The 26,942-nt window shown below is 32.8% G+C and overlaps 1 protein-coding gene across 1 annotated transcript; it reads right to left on the bottom strand.

Annotated features, from left to right (window-relative positions):
• Positions 1–1,225: 1,225 nt before the first annotated feature.
• Positions 1,226–2,517, bottom strand: LOC132607321 (calmodulin-binding protein 25-like). The gene has a single exon (XM_060321256.1). The coding sequence runs from the start codon at positions 2,033–2,035 to the stop codon at positions 1,421–1,423; it is 615 nt and encodes a 204-aa protein (XP_060177239.1). The 5' UTR covers positions 2,036–2,517; the 3' UTR covers positions 1,226–1,420.
• Positions 2,518–26,942: the final 24,425 nt, after the last annotated feature.

Below are 26,942 nucleotides of genomic sequence, written 5' to 3'. Positions count from 1 at the left end.
TTAAGAAATGATTGAGGAAATTCTATTTTATGTGACTTGGTGGTTAGAGCTCAATGACCAAGTCCAACAATAAAGACAATATACTGAAATTTCAATTGCAAATACTTCATAAACAACTCATTGATGTTCTAATAAAATTAAGATTAGTAGATGACACAAACACAGACCCCACGGGATATCATGCATAATAATATATGGATACATCTTCAGGAACTCTAGACCTAAAGTCAACCTAATCTAAATATGTCATAGTGTTATTATTTTAGTTTTTTCCACATGACTTGGGTAAAGAATTGCAGCTATAGTTCTTGTTTTAATTCTCCAAGAACATTAAAAAAGGTATCCCAAATCAAGAACAATAACATTATTCTCTATACAAGTTGCCAGGACATACTAGCAAATATTATTATAAGAAACATAAAAAAAAATGATTTTATAGATCAGATTATCAGATGGGCTTAACACCTTTTCCCATCTTACTCTAAAAAACTTTGCTCGGTATATTGATATTGATATTTAATACAAGTGGGACTACTTTAGTGTACCTTGTTGTAATTAACTTACTACTACTTGTTTTCAAGATTTTGAATTTCAAAAATTCATAAGATGTGTTTTGAGTTTTTTTTTTTTGGGCTCTCATTCAGTGTTTAGTAATCTTTATCGTAATTTAAAGAATCCTGATAGAAGTATACATCCTTCGATGAACCTTACGCGAAACAAATTCAAATTACTCACAACTCTAAAACAAGTGTCCAACACCAACGAGACAAGCTCTGAAAACGACAAAAAGTCTAGAACCATTCGCTAAATAACAAAAATCGATCGAACCTTACGCGAAACAAATTCAAATTACTCGCAACTCTAAAACAAGTGTCAAACACCAACGAGACAAGCTCTGAAAACGACAAAATGTCTAGAACCATTCGCTAAATAACAAAAAAATCCTGATAGAAAACGTATGATGTCCTCCAAAAGCGAATAAAAAAAAATCCTGATAGAAAATGTACATTCCTCAAATTAACCTTATGCGACACAAATTCAAATTACTCACGACTAAAGGTGCCAGACGCCAAGTGCGAAACAAAAAAGAACAAACTTGGAGCTTAAGAAAAGCATTTACACTGCTAATGAGAAATTGAAAAACTAAAGAAACATCATCATACATAAATAATAAACCAACCAACCAATACACATTCCCCTTTGTTTACCCCAAAATTAAACAAAATCAAGAAAGAAAACATCATCTTCTAATGATTCATTTCAGCATCAGAAACATTGTATCCCCAAAGCTACAACAACTATGAACAGATCTGATTTTCCCATTTTACCCCTCCCTTAACTACAAAGATAAAATTACAATACAGTCCCTAATATTACAAAATAAGTACTTTAACTACTAGTACTACTAACATTAGCATCATTACATTCCTGATTCAAGGGTAGGAAACCCCGAAAAAGAGTCAAAACAATAACCACCGTCACCAACCACCGCAGACGGCGGCGCGTGTGTTGGTGGTTGCATAAACGACGAAGTGGGGTCCAGTAAAAAAGCTGACGTGTCAAGTGTAGGTAAACAGCTAACTTGCTGTACCCGGTCAACCGGTCGTCTAGGCTCCGGTTTCAAAACAGAACAAACCGCCACGTGTCCGTTCCCACCAAATTTCGCACCGGTCACCTCCTGCACCATCTGTCTAAAACTATCCACGTCAGCAGTTATGTACGTAGTCAACGCGCGCTTTGAAGCGCGTGGCTTACGCTTAACGATCTTTTTGTTGCTGACGCCGCCGTTGCTCCGCCGTTTAGACACGGCGGTCTCGTTTTCCGACCCGCCGGAAACAGTCGGTGTCTGAATAAACGGGGATGACGTCATTTCCACCGTAGGCATGACGTCATCAACGGAAAATGATGATTTTTGTTGAAGCACTTTTGTTAAGGCTTCGGTTTCTTTAGCAGACGTATCTGGAAACCAAGGTTCATTAAAGGTAGAACGAAAAAACCATTGCTCCATTGTCATTAAATTATCAGAAGACGTCATTGTTACTTAAAAAAAAAAAAGTTCAATTTTTTATGAAACTTTGTTAAAGATTGATGAAACTGACTGTTTTTAAACTCAAAATGATATGAGAGGAAAATGAGGTTTGAAAAAGACCCACAAGCTGTTTCAAGGATTAAAGATGAAACTATTTTTTTTTCCTCGAGTTTTTCACTAGAACTCTGTTAAAGATTGATGAAACTGAGTGTTTTTAAGCTTAAAATGGATGTCTATAACATGTTTTTAAGAGGAAAATGAAGTTTGAGAAAGACCCAGAAGCTGTTTTAAAGATTAGATACGAATCTAACAAAAAAAAATCAATTTTTTTCACTAGAACTCCTGTTAAAAGTTGATAAAACTGAGTGATTTTCAGCTCAAAAATGGATGTTATATCATGTTTATCCGATAAGATTAAAGTTAGAAAAAGACTTAAGAAAATTGAGAGATGGATATGGAAGATTTTTTTTGAGGTTTGAGAGGAGAAAATGGTGAGGAAAACGGGGAATAAATAGAGAGGGGAAATGAAACCGCGTTTTATGGGGACACGCGTCAGCATATGTGTACGGATACTAATGACTCAATTGAGACTAAAAAAAACTATGGTCTAAAATTTTAAAGTATTTTGTTTTAACTGTGTAGAGTGATCTAAGATTTTGATTGTTGAAACGCACTTTTCCAAACAAATATGAAATACTATGATTTATATCTCTTAATTTTTTAAAATTAGCAAAATCATCCAAACTAATTATTAATAAATGTAACTAGTGCTAGAAATATAGCAACTATACTTGAGATTAACTTATGGAGTGCTTCCGTCAAAAGACTGCAACTAGGAGGCTTACTGGTGTACACAAATTTAGTTTCTCATTTTGGTATTTAAAGATAATGGGTTCTAAATTTGAAATCGAATTATAGCTTGACTATTTTAGTTTCTCATTTTGGTATCTGGTACCACATGGGAGCCTTAATTGAATTTGAGACTTTGGTTAAAGATAGAGGGATAATATCCATTTCGCAACCATGGGCGATTTTATAGTCTAAATTTGGGGCACGTGAACCCATGGTCTTTCCGTAAAGCTGTATTTTATGTATATATATTTTTTAAAATTGGTATAATATTATCTGCTAGAATTCATATCCCAGCTTATACCTTCTTATCCCACTTATACTGAGATTATTTTATAACATCTTTTAGATGGTATAAAATAATCCCAATAGATGGGATAAATTAGTCCCGGGATTATAATCCCGAGATAATTTCGACTATCTACCAAACGACCCCTAAAGGGTGCACTTGGTCGAATGTTGAATTGTTTACCTAGAGGATTAGGGACCAATTCACACTTAATATATATTTTTCATTCTTATTTTTAGTGGTGCACTAATGTTCTAGAAATTCTAGATTTGCCTCAGTTTACAACAACCCTTTGGTGGTACGAGAACTCATTTTAATTACTATCATCGCAATTGATTATCAATAGTAACATAAATTTCTATTACTACACCACACCCCAATAGCAAACAAGTTAAGGTCTGTTGCATGAATCCTCACTATTCCATTTAAGCTAAATCAAGGTTCGAAATAAAATATTTATACATATTTTATAGAAGTTATAATATAAATTAATGATCTAAGCAAAAGTTACTAAATTCATTCAAACTCAACCCTTATATACTAATGTTTAATCATGTTAATTAATACTCCTAGTATGTTACTTATTCCCTTCACTTTATAAGCGTCTAACTAAAATAATTACCCTAATATTATGCCAACTGCATGTGTTAAAAAAATAGAACTAATAGAGAAGATCCAAAATGGATAATGGTCTAGTGGGTTACTAGGAAGATTTAACTAAAGGTTACATTTTAGTTGTGAAATTAGTATAAGTAACTTGTGGGGACCGCATCAAATCAAAACCCAATTACATTTAGGATTAAGAAGATTAGGTCCAAAATGTATTTTTTTCAAACTTCTTAATCTTTTATAAAATACAAAAAGATCCCAACTTAATCCAAAAAAACTCACCAGCCCCCCTTCTCCTCCTCCCACCCTCGCCGCCCCCAGCCCCACCCTTCGCCCCCCCTCCCCCCCCAATTTTTTTTTTAAAGAAAAGTTTGGATATTTTTTATTTGCTTTTTCACCAGCACCCCCTCCTCCTCCTCCTCCACCCCCACACACCCCCACCCCCCCGACCCATTTTTTTTTAATTTTTTTTTGTTTTAAAAGAAAATTTTAATTTCTTTATTTGTTTTTTCACCCCCCCCCCAACCCTCCCCCCGCGGAATCAACCCCCTCCCCCCTACCAAAAAAAAAAAAAAAAAGTTTTGATTTTTTTTCCAGTCCCCACTCTTCTTCTTTCCACACCTCACCCACCCCGCTCCCCCTCCCCCAGCGCAATTTTTTTTTTAAAATTTTGTTATTTTATTTGCTTTTTCACCAGCCACCTCCCCCCCCCCCCCCCCCCCCCCCTCCAATATTTTTTTTTTAAGTATTGATTTTCTTTATTTGGGGGTTTAGGAAAAGTTTGTAGTGAATAGATGTTTTTTCTGTTGCTGCCTGGCTTGGTCAGGGTTTAGGAAAATATATCCAACATATAGTTTTTTTGTTCTTTTCCTGTATTTATCTGATTCTATTTGTAGAAGATAACCAACAGATTTGTAGTTATTGCAACAAGTTCTACACTTTTTGCAACAAGTAGACAATCTGTTGCAACGACTCACTAATCTATTGGACATAGCTTCAGTTATTTGCTTATGTTTGTAGAAGATATCTAACATATTTGTAGTTGTTGCAACAAGTTCTACACTTGTTGTAACAAGTAGACAATCTGTTGCAACAACTACAAATCTGTTAGACATAGCTTCAGTTATATTTTTTTTTTTTTTTTTTGTAGAAGATATCCTACAGATTTGTAGTTGTTGCAACAAGTTCTACACTTGTTGCAACAAGTAGACAATCTGTTGCAACAATTACAAATTTGCTGGACATAGCTTCAGTTATTTAGTTTTTTTTTGTAGAAGATATCCTACAGATTTGTAGTTGTTGCAATAAGTTCTACACTTGTTGCAACAAGTAGACAATCTGTTGCAACAACTACAAATCGGTTGGACATAGCTTCAGTTATTTGGTTTTGTTGGTAGAAGATATCCAACAGATTTGTAGTTGTTGCAACAAGTTCTACACTTTTGCAACAAATAGACAATCTGTTGTAACAACTACAAATCTGTTGGACATAGCTTCAGTTATTTGGTTCTGTTTGTAGAAGATATCCAACAGATTTGTAGTTGTTGCAACAATTTCTACACGTGTTGCAACAAGTAGACAATTTATTTATGAATCAGCAAATGTTGAGGAAAGATATTGTCAAATTGAACAGCCAAACTGACAATCAATCCTTAGAAAGAGATGAAGAACTGAGCAAAGAAGCAGTAAATACAAATGAAGAAAGTGAAGAAGAACTAGAAGATGAAGAAACTGATGATGGAACTGGAGGAGATGGAGTAGATCAAGGAAATTTGCTACACCTTAGAAGGCAGTTGCTGAACAAATTATTACTTAAGTTGTGGTATTTGGAGCCAAGGTTGCTGTTGAACAATTTCTGTTTTTTTTTGTCCTTTATGTTATTTGTGAATGATGTTTATGAACTTATTTATTTTGATCAACTGTGGTATTTGCAACCAAGGTGGCCGTTGAACAATTTCTGTTTATGAACTTATTTATTTTGCTTACTAATTATTGCAACAGATGCATGCAATTGTTGAAGATGTTGCAACAAGTTACTAATTTGTTTCAACAAGTTACTAATCTGTTTCAACAAATTACTAATCTTTTTAAACAAGTTGCTTAGTTGTTGCAATAAATTATTCACCTTGTTGGAAAAATCAAACAATGGCTTAAATTATTGCAAAAACTAAAAAATATGTCGCAACATATGAGTTAATTGTTGCAACAGATCATACACTTGAAGAAGTTGTAACAAGTTATTAATCTGTTTCAACAGATGGATCAGATGTTTAAGCAAGTTGCTTAGTTGTTGCAACAGATTTGAATTATTGCAACAACTTACTTATATGTTGCAGCAGGTATCTCATATGTTGCAACAATATACTCATATGTTGCAGCAGATATCTCATATGTTGCAACAACTTACTTATATGTTGCAGCAGGTATCTCATATGTTGTAACAACTTACTCATATGTTGCAGCAGATATCTCATATGTTGCAACAACTCTTCCATTGTTGCAACATATTCACGATATTGATCACATTAAACTCCTTTGTTTATATTGAGAATAACATTGAATTCATTTATTTATCACTAAATATGGTTGAATTAAGTACTTTACATCAAAACACTCTAATGATCACTCGATTTAGGAAGAATACAATTAGAATTGCCCATCTAATCCGTGAAATTACATGAAATTACTATCTAATTCATTAAGGATATATATATATATATATATATATATATATATTCATCACTAAATACCATTTATTTCTTTTGTTTAACACTAAATATGGGTGAATCAAGTAGTTCGCATCAAATTACTCTAATGATCACTCGATTTAGTGCATACTGACTTAGTAGATCATCTTTCCTGACTCAAAAAACATCAAATTGATTAAGTGTTATATGTTGTTCACTAAATATCGTTGATTTTCTTTGTTTATCACTAAATATGTGTGAATTAAGTAGTTCACATCAATTCACTTTAATGATAACTCGATTAAGTGCATACTGACTTAGTATATCATATTTCCTGACTCAAAATACATCAAATTGATTAAGTATATACATTGATCACTAAATATCATTGATTTTCTTTGTTTATCATTAACTATGGGTGAATCAAGTAGTTCACAGTGCATACTGACTTAGTAAATCATCTTTCCCGACTCAAAATACCATCAAATTGATTATGTATTATATATTAATCACTAAATATCATTGATTTCATTTGTTTATCACTAAATATGGGTGAATGAAGTAGTTGATATCAATTCACTCTAATGATCATTGGATTTAGTGCATATTGATTTAGTAGATCATCTTTCCTGACTCAAAATACCATCAAATTGATTAAGTATTATAAATTGATCACTACATATCGTTGATTTCCTTTGTTTATCACTAAATATCATTGATTTCCCTTTGTTGATCACTAAATATGGGTGAATCAAGTAGTATCTGTTGCAACTATTGTAATATCTGTTGCAGCAAGTGTAGTATCTGTTGCAACAACTGTAGTATTTGTTGCAGCAAGTGACATAGTTGTTGAACAAGTCCTTACTCTTGTTGGATAAACACAACAAGTTACCTAGTTTCTGCAACAAGTCACTCCACTTGTTGGAAAAACCCCAAAATGTAACTTAGTTGCTGCAACAAGGCATGTCAGTTGTTGCAACAAATTGCTTACTTGTTGAAAATCCTTTAGCAGTTGGATAAAACCCAATAAGATACTAGTTACTGCAACAAGTCTTGTTACTTGTTGGATAAAACACAACAAGTTACAGAGCTGTTGCAACAGATTCATTAGTTGTTGGAAGTTGTTCAGCAATTTTATTAACAAAAATACACACATTTGTGATTGAACACGATCAACATATCATATAAACCAAGTTCACGAACACCAAGAACAGAAATTATCATTCTAAAAAAGAACAACATTAAAATGTCATAAAGTTCCAACAAATAACTATTATTACAACACAGTGCAATTAACAACTATGGAGCATTTCGGTTTGGACATGTTTTTTTTTTGCGCCAATTGTTTTGCATAAAGAGCATTTGTTTTTTCTCGTTCGCAATGATTCCCCGATTCCACGCCTCCTCTTTGTCCGCCTTCTTCCGGGTTTGCTAGGATCAACATATGGAGGAGGTATCTCTCTCTCTAATTCAAAACTTTTTTTCAAGATTTTTTTTGGGGGGTGGGGTGGTGCAAAAAATAAAAAAAATTCAAAACATTTTGTTTTTTTGGGGTGGGTGGGTGGAGTAAGAAACCAAAGAAAAAAAAAATTCTTTTCAATTTTTTTTGCTGGGGAGGGGTGGGGGGGGTGGGGTGGGGTGGGGGTGGTGAAAAAATCAAAAACAAAAACTTTTCAAATTTTCTTAAAAAAAATAAATTTTTTTTAGAGGTAGGGGGTGGGGGCGCGGGGAGGGGGCAGGGGGATGATGCCCAAAACAAAAAACAAAAACTTTTCAAAACTTTTTTTTTAAAATAAAATTAATTTTTTTTGGGAGGGTTGGGGGCGGGTGGTGCAAAAAAACCAAAAAAAAAAAACTTTTAAAAATCTTTTTTAAATTTTTTTTTGGTGGGGGTAGGGGTGGGGGGCTAGGGAGGGGGCGTGGTGCAAAAAAATAAAATAAAAAAAAACTTTTAAAAATCTTTTTTTTTTAAAATATTTTTTTTGGTGGGGGTAGGGGTGGGGCCATGGGAGGGGGCGTGGTGGGGGGCTGGGGGCAGGGGGCAGGGGGTGGGGGTTGTGTAAAAAAAAAACTTCTAAAATTCTTTTTTTAAAAAATATTTTTTTGGTGGGGGGTGGGGGTGGGGGGCAAGGGAAGGGGCGTGGTCAGGGGCTGGGGACAGGGTGGGGGGTTGTGAAAAAAAACAAAAAAAGCTTTTAAAAAGCTTTTTTTTAAAAATATATTTTTTTTGGTGGGGGCGGGCATGGTCGGGGGCAGGGGTGTGGGTGGTGCAAAAAAACAAAAAAGAACTTTTTAAAATATTTTTCAAAAAAACATTTTTTTTGTGGGGGGTGGGGAGAAAAGGCAGGGAGAGGCGTGGGGGATGGGGGTAGGGAGGGGGGTGGGGACGAGGGACGAAGTGTTTAAAATAAAACTTGAGGGCAAAGTGTTAAAAATAAAGTTGAGGGTCAAAGTGTCAAAAATAAAACTGTTGGGCAAGCTTAAAACCCCCTAATCACTAATAAAAAATAATTAGCTCTGTTCAATAATTAAAACTTGAATCAACTCCCCTCAATTTTAAAATTTAAAAGGTCACTTATATTTAAATATCTTGGGTTACTAGTAGTATTTGACGGTGGAGGCGTGTTATCGGCTTTATTTAGAAGCCGACGCGTTAAACGCGACTCCCAACTCGGCTAACATAGTTCGCACTTTTTGACGCACAGTCTTAACAGCTAGATGTTAGCCACTTTGCCGTTAAACATTTGCTCCTTTTAATTTCTTTCATTTTAAAATTTTATATTTTAAAACTAAAAGAAAAAAGATAATTTAGTGGTCTAAATATTTGAGTTCCGGCCTAGGTGTCTAACCATATTAAATACACGTTGCATCTAAGTAATGTAGGAAATTTCACTATAGGCGTTTGGTTCGGATTTGTGAAGATTAATCTCGACACAAATTTACAATTAATTTGCACACACTTGGTTATTATTTTTATTTTTCTTAAATAATATTTGCATAAGTTTTCTAAGAGTTTACGTGTTATGCGGGATATTTTAACTATATAGAAGCATGGGTTTAAACTCATGCTTCGTCGTCAGTCTATATTTAAAAAAAAAAAAAAGGGGTAGGCCTCAATCTTCTTTAATGGTAGAAAAATTATATAAAAAAAGGTGGGGCCCAATCTTCTCTACTGGTAGAAACATTGTTAAAAAAAGAAGGGTAATTCGCAGAATTGCCCTCCTTTTGGGGGTGGTCTTTAAATTTTGCCCCTCATAGTTGAAATCTTTAAATTTTGCCCTTCGGCTAAACCCCATGGGTTCCAGGTTCGAACCCCCACACAGTCAAATTTTTTTTTAAAAAAATTGAAAGGCAGAGTATAAATTTCGCTATGCCCCCATCGGCCTACACTTGTGAAGGAATTACCAAAGTTAGGTCGGACCCGACATACTTATGCCTTATGGGCAGACTTGGCATAAGTATGCCGGGTCCGGCATAACTTTGGCAATTCCTTCACAAGTTTATGCCGGGGTCCGGCATAAAAGTTTGCCCATTAAAAGTATGCCCCCACCGGCATAAGCTTGTTAAGGAATTACCAAACTTATGTCAGACCCGACATACTTATGCCTTATGGGCAGACTTGGCATAAGTATGCCGGGTCTGGCATAACTTTGGTAATTCCTTCACAAGTTTATGCCGACGGGGGCATACTTTTAATGGGCAAACTTTTATAGTATGCCACATAAGGCGGAATTTTTCCTTAAGGCATAACTAAAAATTTGCTTTATAAGGCAAAGTCTATACCTTAAGAGAAAGTTCTGCCTTATGGGGCATACTTTTGGTTATGCCTTAATTAAAAGTCTGCCCCATAAGGCATAGTTCATTAAGGAAAAGTTTTGCCCCATAAGGCATAACTAAACTATGCCTTGAGCAAAAGTTATGCCCCCTCCGGCATAACTTTAGTTTTTCCTTAAGGACTTTACGTCGGATCCGGCATACACTCCCTCCAGCCCTGCCTTGCGAAATTATTTTTTTATTTTATGCCTGAGCGGGGGTTCGAACCCAGAACCTCAGGTATCCAAGCGAAGGGCAAAATTTAAAGACCACAAATATGAGGGGCAAAATTCAAAGACCACCCCAAAAGAAGGGCAATCCGTGCAAAAAAATGAAAAAAGAAAATTAGATGGGGTCCAATCTTCACTAATGGTAGAACAAATAATAAAAAAATGGGGCCCAATCTTTTATAATAGTAGGAGTGAAAAAAAAAATTAGGATATTTAAATAATGATAATAAGTTCAGAAAATGTTAAAGGTACGCTTAGAGAAAATGTAAAGAAGAGAAGTTCGGGAAAAAATAAATAACGATTTAAATTGAATACAAAAACTGCTAAAGAAGTCATAAAACCAAAAGATTTAAACTTATACTATACGTCTAACACCAATAATGAGGAATAACATCAAGAAGGCGAAATATAAACGGTCTTCTATAATAGTAAATTAAAAAAAAAAATTAAGATAGGGTCCACTCTTCTATAATAGTAGAAATTTAAAAAAAAAATAAGTTGGGGCCCACTTTTCTATAATAGTATAAATTTTAAAAAATTAAGGTGGGGCCCACTCTTCCATAATAGTTGAGATAAAAAAAAATTAAGGTGCGATCCATGTGAAGAATTAGGAAATAATTGTAAAAAAAAATAAAAAAATTAAGGTGGGATCCACGTGAAGAAAAAAAAATATGGCATTTAAATAATAATTATAAGTTCAGAAAATGGTAAAGGTACGCTTACAAAAAATTTACCGAAGAGAAATTTAGGAAAAAAGAAATAACGATTTAAATTGAACACAAAAACCGCTAAAGAAGTCAAATCAAAAGATTTAAACTTATACCCTTTCACATACGTCTTACACAAATAATGAGGAATAACATCGAGAAGACGAAATATAAACGGTTAAGAAACGTATACACATATTTTCTTAAAATGATGAAGTTGGTCTATACTTAAAAATTTAAGACTACAGTAGATGCTGATACATGAAAGCGTTTTTCAGTGTTGTTGATTAGAAAGAGATGATGACATGAAACTCGGTAGGACAAAGTGTATTTCAAATCTTTCAATTGGATAACCAAATCAGGAAAGTCAGTATTCGTAGCAAACACTAATATAATAAAGTTTTGGATAAGGAGCACAAACTACAATGTTATATTAATCGTATTTTGAATATATATATATATATATATATATTAGCACTATCCAAACACAACTACATACACATAGATACATGATAATCCAAAGTGCTGGGCCCGTGCTGCGCATACGTCGTCTAATAATATAAAATCAGAATTCAGGTACTAATAATGCATGAGTTTGAATTCCCTTTAATAATTTGTGTTTTATTTCAATGTCTCCAAATTTCTTTTATATTCTTTGGCCCCACTCTCTCTAGAAAAAAGATGACCAAATTTATGAGTTTAAAGTAGGTCTTGTTCAGTTTTGGCTTGAAGAACTAATAACTCCTATAAGTCGCGAATTGATTGATAAGAGGATAGACCTTGAGCTAATTGAATTTTAAATCATGAGGTGATAATTGTGAAATGTGGCATAAGGAGATCAATTACTCTATCCCACTCTGAGGTCGAACTCTAACGTCTTCTTAAGCTGAGGATTGGATATTACAGCAAAACAATCTAACATGGGGTCAATGTTATGTAATCCAAAAACTATGAATGTGTCTGACTTCAATATCATTATAAGAAAACGAATCTTGAGTTTCTACCTAAAAAACTACCTCATGAGGTGATGATACCAAAACCACATGAAGTGATTAATTCCCGTTCGGCATCAATGTGGTTCTATCTAACTTCTTTGCAGTTTGCACGCCAAAACTAGATACTAGAGTTGAGCAATAAAACATGGGATCCGATATTGGGAAAATCGAAATTAGAATGACTCCGCTATAACATTATGATAAAAAGGAATTTGAGCCAATTTCTATGCTAAAAGCTAGTTTATGAGGAGAAAATTGCAAAAAATCATACTCTCTCACTTTCAATTCTTAGCTTGGCTGCGTACAGAGTATAAAAAAATAAAGAAAACATTTCAATCTTGTAGTCACAATTAAAAATATGCATGTACCAAAATGTTCTTCACTCTATATCATGTGGTATGTTACCAATAAAGGGTTGTTAAATAAAAAAAATATTTTTTTAAAACAGGCTAAATAGAAATGTAAGACAAACAAATTAAAATGGATTTTAATTGCCTCATTACCCATCACTCTCATGTGTGACTCTAACAGTGAAACAATCAACTCATTTTGAGTAAAGTCAGATACACTAGAATTGATTAATGTAGGCAACTAGGCAAGTATATATGCGAAGACGGTAAAGTGAATTGTAGGTGTCTTTTCTTACATAGATTCTCGTGAAATAATTTAAATTTTGCCTTCAACCTTGAAACAAATGCCACCTTCTGCCTAGTGGACTTTAATTAAAAAAAAATAAAAAAATGCCACCTTCTTCCTTCACTTAAATGGCTACCTAAAAGCTACAATTAAAAAAGCACTAGTGTTTAATTCACTATTTTAGAAAAGAATCAGAAAACTCTTGATTTTTTAAGTTTTAAGATAAAATTTCATACCACTAAATGAAATCAAGAAATGATGAGAAGCCAATAGTGGGGACACGTCGTCTAAGATGCTACCTAATCTCACTTTTACCTTTTGGATCTCACGTGGGCCTATGGGCCTTAAGGCCCACTTATCTATCGTGTGTGGGCCCATTTACATTTCTGCGGTGACATTTCTTCTTTTGAGGTAAATTCCGATCTACCAGATTTTCGGCTTTCCGTGTGGGCCCAAATTTCTTCTCCAAGTACTGTACCACCACCTTTTTCACAAGTCCCTGCAATACTTTTTAACTTAGGAGGATGAGTAAGTTTTATTTAGATATTTTAATTACGATTTATTATAATTTGAACATTTTAATACATGAAAGTATTTCTATATCTAAATATTATTGGCTCAACCTTTAGAAAAGTTTTTGTGTGCATTTTCAAGTGTTTTTTGTTACATAAACAAGTTAATTATATAAAATATGTCATCTCCTTTTGTAAAAAACATGACGGATTATAACTTATTGTGCCCAATACATATAATTAAAGACTGTGACACATTTTTTATGGTTAATTTATCTAGGTAAAGGTGTTTGACAACACGCGCAGCCTATTTAAAAAAAAAAAAATTGAGTCCGAAAATAAAAACACATTCCACATATATACAACCATGTCATAATTGCTTTTGGTTGTTAAGACTTCACAAACAAATAAACAAATGCCATAATTGCGTTCGTTTGAAAATTATTCAACAATTGAGTTTGTATTTTTCTAATTTTGAATTTTAAAAAGCTCTGGTTTGTTTTACTCATCTTGAAACAATTAGTACTCTATCCGTTCAATCTTACCTGACATACTTAACGAGACATAAAATTTAACAAGATATATTTGTAAAACATATGGTTTGAACAATTTTTAAAAAGTTCACTTATTTCTAAATATAAAAATGTAATACGGAGTATAATTTTTAAAGCAGATTAAAAAATGTACCACATGAATTAAGACATATAGAACAATAACTACCAAAGTATATGACAGACAGTGTATATCCCTATATCATTAATTAAAAGTATGAAATTTGATCTCTGTAAATAAAATCATCTCTAACGGAGAGCGTTTTTTCTCTCTACCTAAAATTTTCCAGCTTGGAATACATATAACTATTAAACACTAGTGAAAAATAATAATACAAAAGAATAAAGACAAGCCAATATTTCTAGAAGGTTGAGTAATTATAAAAAATGTGAACACTAAAAATATGAGAGGGCGCAAGCAATGACGCCAGACAAAGAGGGAAAATCAATGAGCCAACTTGACGCAAGATAACATGTGGCTTGCTGTGCAAAATATTCTTTTTGTTTTGTAATGTTCTAAGTAGTATTCAAAAATCAAAATTTAGTAGCCTACGTTAGGTGAGATATTAATACTAATGAAATTCATCATATTTATGAGGTAAGAAACTATTGAATAATCACTATTAGTGTAATAATATTTATTTTATCATTTAAATAAATATTATATTTATTTTATCATCAATAATTATTTTTTTCCATAATTTATATATATATTTATTGCTTGACGCAATACATACATGCAACACACACGCGCTAAAAATTAATGTAACTTAATAACGGATACACCTAAAGGAAACATTGATCATGAAGCAATCTTTACATAACTAAAATTCGGAACCTTTAATTAAAAATGGAAGAATCTCATTTATCTTACCACGATTATCTGTGGTATACGAATTTATTACTCCCACATAATTTTTACACTTATTCAAACTATTTTTCAATTATAAAAGATATCAATTTGAAACGAAACCATATGCTGTTACTTTAATACTTTTCTCGCTTCATTTATATGACGTTATAATATTTTATTTTTAACGACATACGTACTTTTATAGTTACAAAAAATTCAACAAGTTTTAAATGATCTTTTTTGCCTCCTATACTTTTTTTATTCAAACATTATCACGTAAAATGAAATGAAGAAAATATGATTATAAGTATGCATGTAAATCTTACATTTATAAGTCTTATATAAACAATAAATGCAAATAAATTTATTCTATCCAAGTATATAGGTAACTGGATATATACTTCCTCCGTCTTAATTCATGCGGGATACTTTGTTTTTTTTTCCCTTCCAATTTGTGCTAAAAAGAAAAGGCAGCTCGGTGCACTAAGCTCCCGCAATGCGCGGGGTCCGGGAAGGGCCGGACCACAAGGATCTATTGTACGCAGCCTTACCTTGCATTTCTGCAAGAGGCTGTTTCCACGGCTCGAACCCGTGACCTCCTGGTCACATGACAACAACTTTACCAATTACGCCAAGGCTCCCCTTCAATTTGTGCTAAAAAGAATGTCACATATTTTTATTTAGAAATAATTTAATTTAAAGCTTCACATTTTACTCTTAATAATATGATTTATAATCATAAAATATATATAATCTAATTTAATCACAAATTTTCAAAAAATTATTTGTTAAAAAGAATCTTTTACAAAGTCAAATATGCCATATAAATTAGGGGTGAGAGTAATTGATTTTGATGGCTTTGATGGTTATAAGTGAAAGCTCCTTATTTGTATTCCCATTGATGAGGCAGTCTTGCTCCCCAAGGTTCAGACCTCAACTAGACTTTGGTCCCACTTTTGGCTCGACTAGCCTGCTTTATTTAGATTCTTAATTTGATAAATAACGAATGGAGTACAAATTAAAGGAATTAGAAATAATATTATCATTCTCATTACAAATTTAAATATTAAGCATGATCTTTGGATTGTATCAATTCCATAAAGTTCACTTTTTAAAAAATTATTAACATGCGATTTAGTTCGTTCGGTGTCGCAATCTCAACTTAAAGGAGCAAATTTATCGAACATAGAGATAAATAGATAGATTTCTCACATCTTTTATCACATATTCTTGTCAATCCTTCAATGAATAAGAATTTATCAGCATCGTGCTTATCAAGGATTTTTAAATGTTGATAGTGTATTATTCAACTATTGCCACCGTGGGATGAGTTTTCGCTTCATATAGCTCGGGCCTGAACAAATAGGAGGTGTGAGCCACCGATCACACATAAGCCATTAGGTCGCACGACAAAAGAATGCCGGGCATAAAAATGCACTCTGTTTTTCAGTTTTCTTTGAATTAAAATTTACATTTTTTTCTTTTTGAAGAAGATATTTCAAATCTAAAAGTTATTTTAGAACCTGAAAAAATAAATTATTATATGTCGTTATCACTACAAAATCTTCTCAAAGCCATCAAAAACATAATAATGTTTAACTTATACTTAATATACAAACTAAAAGAAATAGACAATCTAACGTTTAGTGGGAGTAAATTCAGTAACACCTATACAATCAATATTCAAACGTTTGATATTAGAATGGGATAGAATTTCCATGGGCCATTGATTGACTTGACAATACTTAACCCAAAAAAAAAAAGTAATATTGTTTTTAATCTCCAAATAAATTTATATAAGTTTTTTATTTAAAAACTTGCTTGAAAAATTACTTAGATATATGTCGTTATCACCGCAATATCTCATCAAATACATCCAAAACATAAAGAATTTTAACTTATATCTCATATACAAACTAAAAGACAATTAAACAGCTAATGCGTAACGAGAGTAAATCATGTGTCACACTTTCAATCAACGTATGATATTGAAATTTTAGTGGGTCATTCGTTGACTTGACATTTGACAATTGTTAAAAATGGAGAAATAAAATAAGTAAACTCTAAAAGACAGCTAAATATTATTTTTAAATCTACAAATTCCAAATTCTCCATCCAGCTGAAAATAACTCCACGTATATCTTAATTCCACATTGCCTCGTCATTGACAGATGACAATGTTGCTTTCTTTGTTTTCAAGGATGAGATCTCATCTAATTAGCATCAGGTAAACCCGGGAAATTTGCACAAACCTTTAATGCCATCGTTTAAAATTTGACTTTATTATAAAATATATAGAAATAGATTTGTGGATAATATTAGATAGTGAAATTCTGATGAATCACCAGATTTTAAATTGATGAGCAAAATTTGTCTTGTCACAAAAACCATATGAATTTTTCATTTGTGGGTAATATTACATGGTGAAATTCTGATGAATCACCAGATTTTAAATTGATGAGCAAAATTTGTCTCGCCACAAAAACCATCACAATTTCTGAAATGCTCATGGATCTCATGTGGACGGGCAAAACTTGTTATGTCAAAATTCTGACGATCTATGGCCTAATTTTAATGGATCTCCAAATTTTTTTTTTACATCAAATCCTAACAGATCATCATAATTGACCACGAATTCTAACGAGTAACCATAACTTGCTGAGTAACAATCAACATGTGTTTTGTTTCAGAATTCGTCAAAATCAACTTCAAATTTGATAGACAACCTTGTACTATCAATTCCAACAACTTTCAAGGGTCAGAATTAACCTAAACCTTCAAAAAAAAAACAAAAAAACGACCTATCTTATTCTTCAATAACTTTTTTTCAAACTCAATCAAATATGATAATAGTAATTTTTAAAATTTAAATAAGCAGTGAATCTGAAATTTCTAAAACACATATTGTATTGCTTTTAGTTATATGGTCAGAATCTATTGGAAGAAGAAGGAGAATGAGCAGGAATAATGAACTTAAGCTTAAGAATTTTATGGTTGAAGCATGAAATTAAGATAAAATTTCATAATTTATCACCATCAACTAGTTTTCTTAGGGGCAATTCGCAGTAATGCACTTATTTTAGGGTGGTCTTTAATTTTTGTCCATTAAAATGAAAGTATTTAACTTTTTCCCTTAGCCTAAAACCTCAGGATTTTGGGTTCGAACCCCTGCTCAGGCGAAAATTAAAAAAAAATAAAAATCGCTAGACAGAGATCGCCTACAAATTATGCCCGATGGGCAGAGTTTTGCAGGCAAACTATGCCTTAGCAAACTCTACCTGATAAGGCATAGTTTGCAGGAAACTTGTGGTCTGTCTTCCAGGTACACACATGCATATTGCTTCTCTATTTCATGCCCGTCATTATTTATCATGCTAATGTTGTAAACTAAATTCTGCCCATGCTAAACTCTGCCTTAAGACAGAATTTTGGCCTGAAGGTAAAATTCTGCTTAGGGGTGTCAAATGGGCGGGTTGGGCTGAAATTGACCCAATCAAAATGGGCCGAGGTAATAAATGAGTTGGGCTAACATTGGCCCAAAAGTTACTTGGGCTGAAATGGGCTAAAAATGGGTTGGGTCATGACCCGCCCAACTTGACCCAGTTTTTTTGAAGGGTCACTTTTCTAGGTGAAAAATATTTTCTAGAAATATGTTTTTCGCGAAAAGATATTTTTCCTGAAAAATATTTTTGAAAAAAACTTTTTTCATTTAAAATGTTTTCCTTCATATCAAACACACCACAAATTTATAAAATACATGATACAAGAAAAGAAAATACATAGAAAGAAATATATTAAATCTCAAGCAATAAACCCAAATTTAAGTAAATCTTAATAATGGGCTAGAACTGGGCTGGTATTGGGCTAAGTTGGAGATCACTTCAAAATGAGCTATGTTGGGTTGGGCTAAAATCAGCTCAATACAAAATTATCTTGAGCCCATCTCATAAAATTTTGGACGGGTTGAGCGGGCCATCATCTTTTGGGCTATATTTGACACCCCTAATTCTGCCCTTAAGGCAGAGTTTTGCACTCTGCCTTACGAATCCAAACATCTGTCTTGAGATTTTTTTATTTTTTTTATTGAGCTGAGATTCGAATCCAAAATCTAGAGGTATTCAGTGAGGGGCAAAAATTAAAGATCCCCAATTTGGAGGACAAAAATTTGAGACCACCCCAAATGAAGGATAATCCACGCAAATAAAAAAGTTTTCTTGGTTAATCAATGGTATGGGGGCCAAATAAGTTTTCAAGAACCAAAGAAACTAATGTGGGCCCTCAAGTCTTTTAATGCAAACCAGCCCCAAACCAAACGTAGTCGGGTCATTTGCACATTATCCTTCAAAGACACTGATATTTAATTTTTGTCCCTTAAATTGGTGGTCTTTAATTTTTAAACTATAACTAATATCATGAGGTTTGGGGTTTGATACTCCGATTTAATAAAAAAAAAAATCGTAAGGTAGAGTTTTGTAGCACAGTTAGATCTCAGACAGAGTTTTGAATGCCAAACTCTACCTTAAGGTAGAGTAAGGTAGAATTTGAGGCAAAGTTTCAAACTCCACCTTAAGGTAGAGTTTTGCATGTAAAATTATATCCGACAAATTCCTGGCAAATCCAAAATTCTGCCTAGTAATTTTTTTTTTTTTTTACTGAGTTAGCGTTCAAATCCAAAATTTCAAAATATTAAGCAAATGACAAAAATTAAAGACCACTAATTTGAGGGACAAAAATTAAGGACCGGTGTCCTCGAAGGAAATCCGCAGGAAAGAATGAACGGGGGCCAACTTATTCCTGGGCCACAACATTTTCTTGGTAAGTTTTTGGTAAAGGAAAATTCACCTTTGGACCACCCAAATAGGGAGAAACCTGCATCTTTTTAAGCAGTATGATTTTCTAAAGGAATAAAAAATGAAAAAGATAATTCTCTCATTAGGAAACTTCCAGTGACTTGTCAAAAAAGTTTGATTTATCTCGTGGTTATGCAATAGATTGCGAAAGGGACGTATTATACTATTATGCAAAAAAATTACTACTTGCTTTTTTCTTGTGGGGTTAAGGACTAGAAGGTGACAGATTCATGGAACATGACATAACGTATACTGCAAATCCTCATGAAATTTATTAATTGTCGGATAGTAATTTGCGGTAACTATGACTTGAGTTATCGGTCAAAGAAATTAGCACAAAGTGAATATGTCCTTGGTTTTCACAATCTAATTATCCTCTTAGTAAATACATAGAGTTTTCTCTCTTTGCAAATTCTAGCCGGTATTTCCTTGTGAAAAAATTATAATCGGAAAACGAATTAATTAATAGTCTAATGTATTTTTTATCACCGCTTATGGATGAACCTGACCAATAACAATTTTCCAACACAGTAGCAAAACATCGTCTAAATTATAAAAATCGAACAAGAAAAAAAATGATGCAAACTGACTATAACTTACTTATAAAGATACTTGATTGAAAATCATAGCGGTCAATTGAAAAAGACAACCTTAAAATTTAGTAGCATTTTGATGCTTTCAGCCTTTCACAAAATCAGCCGTGATCCATTGCCTAATATTCGTGCTTATCTTATAGCCTGTTTGGTCAAGCTTCTAAAATCAGCTTATTTTAAAAATATTTTTTTTTAAAATTACTTTTCAATAAAACACTTTTAGCGAAAAGCAGTTAAAGTTTGGCCAATTAATTAAAAAAACACTTTTGAACAACAATTAGTGTTTGGTCAAGCTTTTAAAAATGTTTATATTTGTATTTTTCTCAAAAGTACTTTTAAAAAAAATGCTTTTGGACAAAAACAGTTTTTTTTAGCTTCTAAAAAACTGCTTCTGCTACTCCCCAAAAGCACTTATTTTCTCCCAAAAGCTTGGCCAAACACCTCACTTTTTTTCAAATAAGCACTTATTGAAAAAATAAGTATTTTTGGGGAAAAATAAGCTTGGCCAAACAGGCTATTAATCTTATTACACATAAAACACATAAATATTTTCTATATTGCTCCAATTTTATTCTTGAGCGACATAAGTAGCAATGTTGTTGACAGAGTCCTCTCTCTTACTTTATTATCTATTTTTTTTTTTAAAATATATACTAGGAAAGCAGAAAGTGACTATGCATTCTTGTACGTTGTTAATTTCTCTCTCTCTCTCTCTTTTTAATGACCAAAGCTTCAAAAATCATCGTCACCATCCTGATATTTTCCCAAGTAAACAAGCTATAGTCTTGGTCAATAAGTCAAATTTATCTTCCATTAATGCTCTATCTGCAGGAAAAATTGAAGCCTCTATTTCATTTGTGAACTATTTCAAGTCAATACAATTCTTTGTGTATTACACTGGTCTTCTTCCAACATATTTTTATGTCTGGAGAAAACATGGTAACCTTTTATATATTTCTCATTTTCTATTGTTAGTAAATTAATAACGTTGATTGTCACTATGAAATTTGTTGATTGTCACTATGAAATTAAGTTGGTCGGTCAATAGTCACTCAATTAATGATAATTATATAATAAGATCATTTCGTATCACATAAAAGATATAGTGTTTTATAGCCATTTCACTCAAAAATCGTTCAGATTTTAATTTTTTGAATTTTTCGATACCAACTCCTGATTTGACATTTATATAAGTTCATATATATTAGTTCAGATAGCTTTAGTCCCAACATTAAAAACCAACCTGGCCTGTCTAATTTGTCATATTATGAGATGTGCAATTTATTTGAGAAGTGATGTAAGTTCAAATAAAGCGTTAACTTATCACAAAAAAAAAAAAATGAAAACTTTATATTATTATATTGTTGTAATTGTACCTTTTTTTTTTATTCGGCCTTTAAATTTATGCGTGCAAACCTAAGCCCTCTAAAACTTCTTTATATCCAATTAGATTCTCCTTTGCTTTTTCTTTAAACTTTTTGTTTGCTTCGGGATCGGTGAACTCTATAATGATAATCTGTTTCAATAGAACAATGATTACATGAATCTTTCTAACATGGTTCAATGAGAACGCAAACACAAAGATTCTTATCACTATTGTTTTTGTTTCCATTTAAATGTAAATAAATACTTCATGTTCTTTTTTTTTGCTAAACTTGTTTCTTGTTTTCAAGCAATAAAATTTTTCCTATTTTTTTCCGTTTATAAATCGATAATATTGTTATTATATTATTAGTATATCTTTATCTAGTAGTATAACATATTATTATTTACTTATAGAGTTACCATAGGCTAGATTATCTTTTATTATATAGCACTTTCGAAGGAAAAAAAAAAGGTTTCTAAACAAAAGCAAAAAAGAGGTTCTGGATAAAAAGGCAAAAAAATATGATTGCTCAAGGTTTCCGTTTGTCTCAAGAAAAGCATAAAGCGTTAAAGAAACGTCCGAGAAAAATCTCGATCTCACTTTTTATCCCTCTACTTTAAACTTTTGGATTTATGATGTAAATTAGTTTTTTTCTTTTTCTTTTTGGCCAATACATAATGAGAATAAGACCATTCTTATGTAGACCACTTACTAATTCTTTTTCCTCTCCTAATATGAAAGTCCACTAAGAGCCTATTTGGATGGGCTTACGCTTATAACAGCATAAGCCGCCACCAGCTTATAAGCTAAAAAAAATAAGTTGAGATAATTTAACTTATTTTTTTGGCTTATAAGCTGTTTTCAGCTTATAAGCTGCTTTAGATAAGCTAAGTCAAATGGGCCCAATTATTTTTTTGAGCTTATTTTAAGCACAAAATGATTGTAAGCTGACTAGCCAAACACTCAAAAAAGCTGAAAACATATTATAAGCAATTTATAAGCCAATCCAAACGGGCTCTAAAATAGGGAAATTTTAACTCATATGTATATTGTTAAGCACTAAACTAACCAATACTGCCACACCAGTTAAGAGAACATCTGTAAGAATGGTAAGGAATTCAATACTTATTGCAGTTAGTTAGAATTTAACATTTCAAATTATCAATTAAAGTTGAATCTTTAACTTAAATAGCCGGGTGTTTTTTTTTTTTTTCTCCTATTTGCTCCTACTTCTTTTTTTGCTCCCTTGGTGCCTAACTGTTTAAACTAAAAGTAGCGGACAAATAGATAATATATGTATAATTCATGACTACTTTGATAAACTGTCTTTGCGTGCTTTTGTATCGATTTTCCACCCAATGTCCGGTACCTACATTTGAGCTCATCTAGATCCGGATTCTAGCTGGAAAATCTCACTTGGGATTAAAACACTTCCTAACAAAAATCCATCAGCTCGGGTGTTGAAAGCAGTGTTGGTCATATTAGCGGAAAAATTCAACATGACCAGCAATATACCCGCACAGCATCTTTGCCTCACCAGCCAACTTCAAGCTTCTTGAAATAACAAGTGATTTTTTTGTGTGTTGATGTTGGTTTATAGGCTTTAATTGGCACACTCTTCATTTCCCATTAAAAGAGCTTCTCTAGCAGGAATCACGTTTTCCCACCAAAATTACATGCATTAACTCCCTGTAACTCAGCTCTCGGTAGACACGGAATGCTGGTTTAAAAGAATATGGCAGGATAATGAAAAATCACTACATTTCTAAGGATTAAAAAGTACTACTCCATCCGAAAAAAAAAAGTGTTCACTGAGGGCATTTTCAACCTTAAGCACTATATTTTACACCAAAATGATGGAAATTAACTCCAACCCATTACACTATTTTTTTACATCAAATATTATATTATTTTCTTTTATTTAAATTTTATTTTTTATTAATACAACAAATCTTTTTTTTTTCTTTTTTACATATTCATCCCATATAACTCATATTCCTTTCATAAAACAAATCCTTTCTTATTGAACATTGTGTTATAATTTTATTGTATTATGTTATTGAACATTGTGTTATAATTTTAATGTATTTTCAATTATGTTATTGAACATTGTGTTATAATTTTAATGTATTTTCAATTATGTTATTGAACATTGTATTATTTATTAACAACATATTATATTTGCACTTTTTATTTTTGTGATGGTTATATTTTTTTATACAATTATAATTTATAATAAAATTAACTTACAATTTTATATAAAAATAATATATACGAAAATTAATTTATAAAAATTATACTCCAAAATTAAGATGTAAAATAATATTATAAAAATATTGCATAAAAAATAATTAGGTATATTAGGGACCTAAATGAAAAAATTAAAATATTTAATATGTTAAATTAAAAGTGTTATATAATAAAAAATAATAATAAAATGTTGATGAATAGTAATGGTGTTGATGAATAGTGTTACACCAAATTTGGTGTTGCACTATTCACACACCAAAATGGTGTTGGGTTGGAGTACCCAAACACCAAAATAGGATTTGGTGTAATATTTAGTGTAAGGTTGGAGATGGTCCCTTTTTATCTGAGTCAAAAAGAGTGTCCACTTGTCAAATCAAGAAAGAATTAACCTTATTTTTCCATATTAGCCCATATTAAGTGCTATGTAATCAAATTCCAATACTTATTTAATTAGGAGTAATTTAGTCTAATTATCTATTTCCTAAGTGGATACTCTTTTTGATGGGGAGAGAGGAGTATAAAAGAAGGACACACTTCAAAAAAATTTGTCCATATATAACCTATCATGAAGAAAGGTGGGGAGACATTGAACCAAAAATTCTTCAAAACAGAACGAAGCAAAAATATGAAAATCCTAGAACTCCTCAGCATGAGGTCTCCATTGCAGATCTGACTCATCCTCGCATGGTACTTGACCCAGTATTCAACCAGCTTCTACACTCATGGCAAGAAAACCATTAGCAGAAATGAAACAAACTAAATGTGTTACAGTTACTGCATCAGAAAGTATGTAAAGGTATTCAATAAAGATCCAGTGTACGACACTAAAATAAACAAGAAATGTTCACATTTTCCCCAACTATAGGATGTTCATCAACCCAATTCAACAGGCCATTCTGGATAAAAACTTAGAATAACTAAACTCATTAGGCTTTACATGAAACAATTGTTAAGGCTACAGACCTACAAGAAATAATTCCCTAGTCCCCTTAAGGAAATAACAAAGAGGTTACAAACAATCAATATTTTCTAATAAATAGATGAAGTATGAAATTTTAAGCAACATCATTATAACATATGGTTGATAAGAGGAATTTCCCTTGAGCGGCAGAGGAGAGGGAGAGCGTGGTTTGTGAAGATTAGGTCATGCACATTGGTCATGAAGACAACAGTATTGAGATGTTTCAACGCTAGATTCTTGCATCGAAACAGAGGTATTAATACTTGTTCACAAAATGTAGATATTAGAGATGTTTAACAGTGAAAGAAGTTGAAGTTTGTATACAACTCGACAACAAGGGCAGTGTCATGAAGAAAAGAACAACAATTTGAAAGACATATGAGTTTATCATGGTGGTACTTAGGACAAGACTACAGCAGCAGCAGATGAAGTGGAACTAACTGTAGAATCTGATACTCGGATGAACTTGACCACCTTGATTAGAAAAGGTTATTGAAATTATTTTTAAACTTGGAATTTGATTGGAATAATGAAGTTGCAACTAAAACTATTGAAGGGATGTCTAACTTGGTTCAACATTGAGCGGGTGGAAATCATCAATTTTATCGCTAAAATTGGAGGAACCTGATCAATGTCAAGTATGGTCTAACTAGGCATTCGTTAACCAAGACACACCCTCCTTCTATCGGCCTAAGTTTATGGAAGAACATATCATGTCCACGGGACCCTTTTAAGGAACATGCCACTTTACAGATAGGGAAGGGAAGAAAGATTAGGTTTTGGCAAGACTTTGGCTGGGCCATATCCAGTGGCAGATCCTGGATTTTGATTAACGGGGTTCAAAAATATGAAGAAGTAAATATACGAAGAAGCCAAGGGGATTCAACATATACTATATATACATTAAAAAATAATTTTAACCTTGTATATACAGTGTAATTTTTCACCGAAGGGGTTCTGAGGAACCCTCCTATGTGAAATCGATTATCCATCCATCTACAATTGCACCACTCTCCCCAATGCCACCATTGCAGAGCTCGGTCAAAATCCAATCTGGTGCATCCCTTCCCGAAGGAACTTTAATGATCATGAAATTGTCGTTGTACGATGATTCCTGCATGATCTCCCACCCTTTGGGTCTAAACCAGATCACTTAAAATGGAACTTGCATCCCAAAGCAGTTTTCCCTGTAAGAAGTTGCTACAATTCTCTCTCTTCGAAAACAATTTGGAGGAACAAGGCCCCTATGACGTGAAATGTTTCACTTGGGTTGTGGTAAACGGCGAATGTCTCACCTTAGACAATCTACAAAAGAGAGGCTTCCACTTGTTTAACCAATGAGTCCTTTGCAAAGGAGAAGAGGAAGATGTTCATCACTTCATTGCAAAATTTGCCGCCATTTCTGGAATCTAGTTTTCAACATTCTAGGTATCAAATGGCTCATGCCCAGAACCTTTTCGGAACTCATGTTTGCTTGGCGTAGGAAAGGAATTCCCAAACTTCTTATAGCAGCTTGGAACAGCATTCCCTGCCACCATTTGTTTGGATTATATGGAAAGAAAGAAACGCTAGAATATTCAACCCTAGCTTAAGTACCTCCCACCATAAAGATATTTATATGGTGTAAACAACTCTGAAGGGATAGGAGCATTACTCTCAACTATAGAGAGAGTTAGAACCGAATTCTTACATAAGAAATGGTGATGTGGAAAAAGTTGAATTGTGATGGTTTGAAAACTTTGATTAATGCTTTCAATAATATTACTGTTGATTATTATGTTTTATGCATGATTTCTTATATACGCAAGACAGTCTCTCACATATATTTGGGTTGTAACTCATATCACAATCCATTTTGCAATATGACAAAAAAGCTAGAATTTGTTCGACCAAAGTGCACCTCAGCCTCATGGCTCAACCATACTATTAGCATCATTGTTTGTCTTAAATTGCCATCTTGCTCAAAAGGAAATCTCAAATGAGATCTCCTCTCATGTAGATAATTCCTAAACAATATAACAACAACATACCCAGTGTATTTTCACAAGTGGGGTCTGGGAAGGGTAGAGTGTACGCAGACCTTACTCCTATCTCAGGGAGGTAGAGAAGCTGTATCTGAAAGACCCTAGGCTCAAGTGCATCAAATCAAAATAGTTATAAAC

The sequence above is a fragment of the Lycium barbarum genome, chromosome 8, assembly GCF_019175385.1.
Source record: "Lycium barbarum isolate Lr01 chromosome 8, ASM1917538v2, whole genome shotgun sequence".
Lineage (NCBI taxonomy): Eukaryota > Viridiplantae > Streptophyta > Magnoliopsida > Solanales > Solanaceae > Lycium > Lycium barbarum.
The sequence above is the reverse complement of the archived record's forward strand: the minus strand, read 5'-3'. Positions and strand labels throughout refer to the sequence as shown.

What these genes read in the sequence shown, in the direction of transcription:
- LOC132607321 (XM_060321256.1), bottom strand. Translation starts at nt 2,035, where the DNA reads ATGACGTCTTCTGATAATTTAATGACAATGGAGCAATGGTTTTTTCGT.